The sequence below is a fragment of the Octopus bimaculoides genome, chromosome 25 (genome assembly GCF_001194135.2).
Source record: "Octopus bimaculoides isolate UCB-OBI-ISO-001 chromosome 25, ASM119413v2, whole genome shotgun sequence".
In the NCBI taxonomy this organism is placed as follows: domain Eukaryota; kingdom Metazoa; phylum Mollusca; class Cephalopoda; order Octopoda; family Octopodidae; genus Octopus; species Octopus bimaculoides.
This window is the reverse complement of record NC_069005.1, coordinates 20,693,694-20,695,184: the sequence shown is the minus strand read 5'-3', so window position 1 is coordinate 20,695,184 and position 1,491 is coordinate 20,693,694. Positions and strand designations below refer to the sequence as shown.

The 1,491-nt window shown below is 36.1% G+C and overlaps 1 protein-coding gene across 1 annotated transcript in view; it reads left to right on the top strand.

Annotated features, from left to right (window-relative positions):
• The first annotated feature begins 11 nt into the window (after positions 1–11).
• The window catches only part of LOC106875171 (DNA polymerase epsilon subunit 2), a 38,298-nt gene continuing 36,818 nt past the window's right edge, over positions 12–1,491 (top strand). Inside the window, exon 1 of the mRNA XM_052976756.1 lies at positions 12–1,012. Within this exon, the coding sequence (XP_052832716.1) occupies positions 948–1,012 (65 nt within the window). The 5' untranslated portion in view covers positions 12–947. The remainder of the gene's footprint in view (positions 1,013–1,491) is intronic.

Here is a 1,491-nt window from a genome sequence, read left to right as displayed (position 1 = left end):
CATGAATTTCTATGGCGGAATTCAACCCAGAAGAAAAAAAACATTCGTTTATTTTTTGGCTGCCATTTCTGAAGTTTGAATGACAAGCCTTCTGTGAAACCTTCAACGGCCGGAGAAAGTTCAAAAGGTCAACTTATTCTCATTAATCTGTAAGCGCCGCGGGGAAGAAAACAAAAGACTAAATATATATTTTAAAATGCTGGTTTTTCTGCGACCAAAAGTTCTTCAAGCTAGTGCCCCAACATGGCCGCAGTCCAATGACTGAAACAAGTAAAAAGATTTTTAGAAAATAAAAACAACCGAGGGGTTTATAAAAACATTTCAAGAGATTTGGCTGTTGTTTCTAGCATGTGGAGATACCTTCTGGGCTTAACTAGCGTCGATACATTCGACTAAAAATTCTTCAAGGTGGTGCTTCAGCATGGCCGCAGTCTAATAACTGTAACAAGTAAAAAGGAAAAAAAAAATCGGGGGCTGGATACGTTCAACTAAAAATTCTTCAAGGCGATGCCCCAGCATGGCCGCAGTCTTATGACGAACAAGTAAAAAGGTGAAAGAAAACAATCTCAAAACATAACCGTGGGCTTTTGTCCTACACTCAAACAACACATCCACGTTAGGTTGGATCTGTTCATTAATATTCATTACAAAAGCTGCTTGTCATAACAGTTAATTTAAGAAACAAACTTTGTTGTGAGAGATAGTATATATTCCCACTTAAAGGTGGGAATAAATATTGACTCTGTCGCTAATATGTTTGTATAACTTTGTTGAATCTAGAGTGAGTCGTTTCGCCAATATTTCCCTTGACACAGACAAAATTTGTATCAACTCACGAATTGACTTAAATACTTACAGGCCAAATACGAAACTGCTCGGCTGGAACTAATAAACGGGGCAAAAAGTTAAGTGACACCGTTTGATATTTTGGCGGGAAACATTTGAACATGGCGTCAAAGCTCAAAGTCGAGTTAAAGAATACTTTCAAGATGCATGGCTTGACACTTCGCGGGTAATTTACTGTTTTATATTTGGTTATTTAATCTCCAGGTCAAATAGATTTCCTGCAAAACTAAACTACATGTCTAGTTTTGCACGGAACTCTTAGTATTTACCGACGCTAATGATTATGAATTTCGTCGGTTCGTAACTGTTTTACTTTGATCAAATATTATCCAGGATTATTGTCCTATCTTTTTCTTAAATTTGTTTCTTTATTTCAATAATTTGTTATTGAAGCATACTAAAATAACTTTTTTACGGAATTATTTTAGATGCATTTTTAAAATATCAAAATTGTATTTTTTTTCCCCCAAAAAAGAATGAACGAGTATAATTTGGCACAACTACGCATGTGTTCCACGACTTTGTTTTCTCATAAAATCCAGAAATATGAACAGAGGTAAAGGACATGGACTGCACCCCCCTCTTTCGGTTTTGTTTATCTTTCTACAGAAACCCACTTTTTCGACTGCGGAGATCCCGAATCTA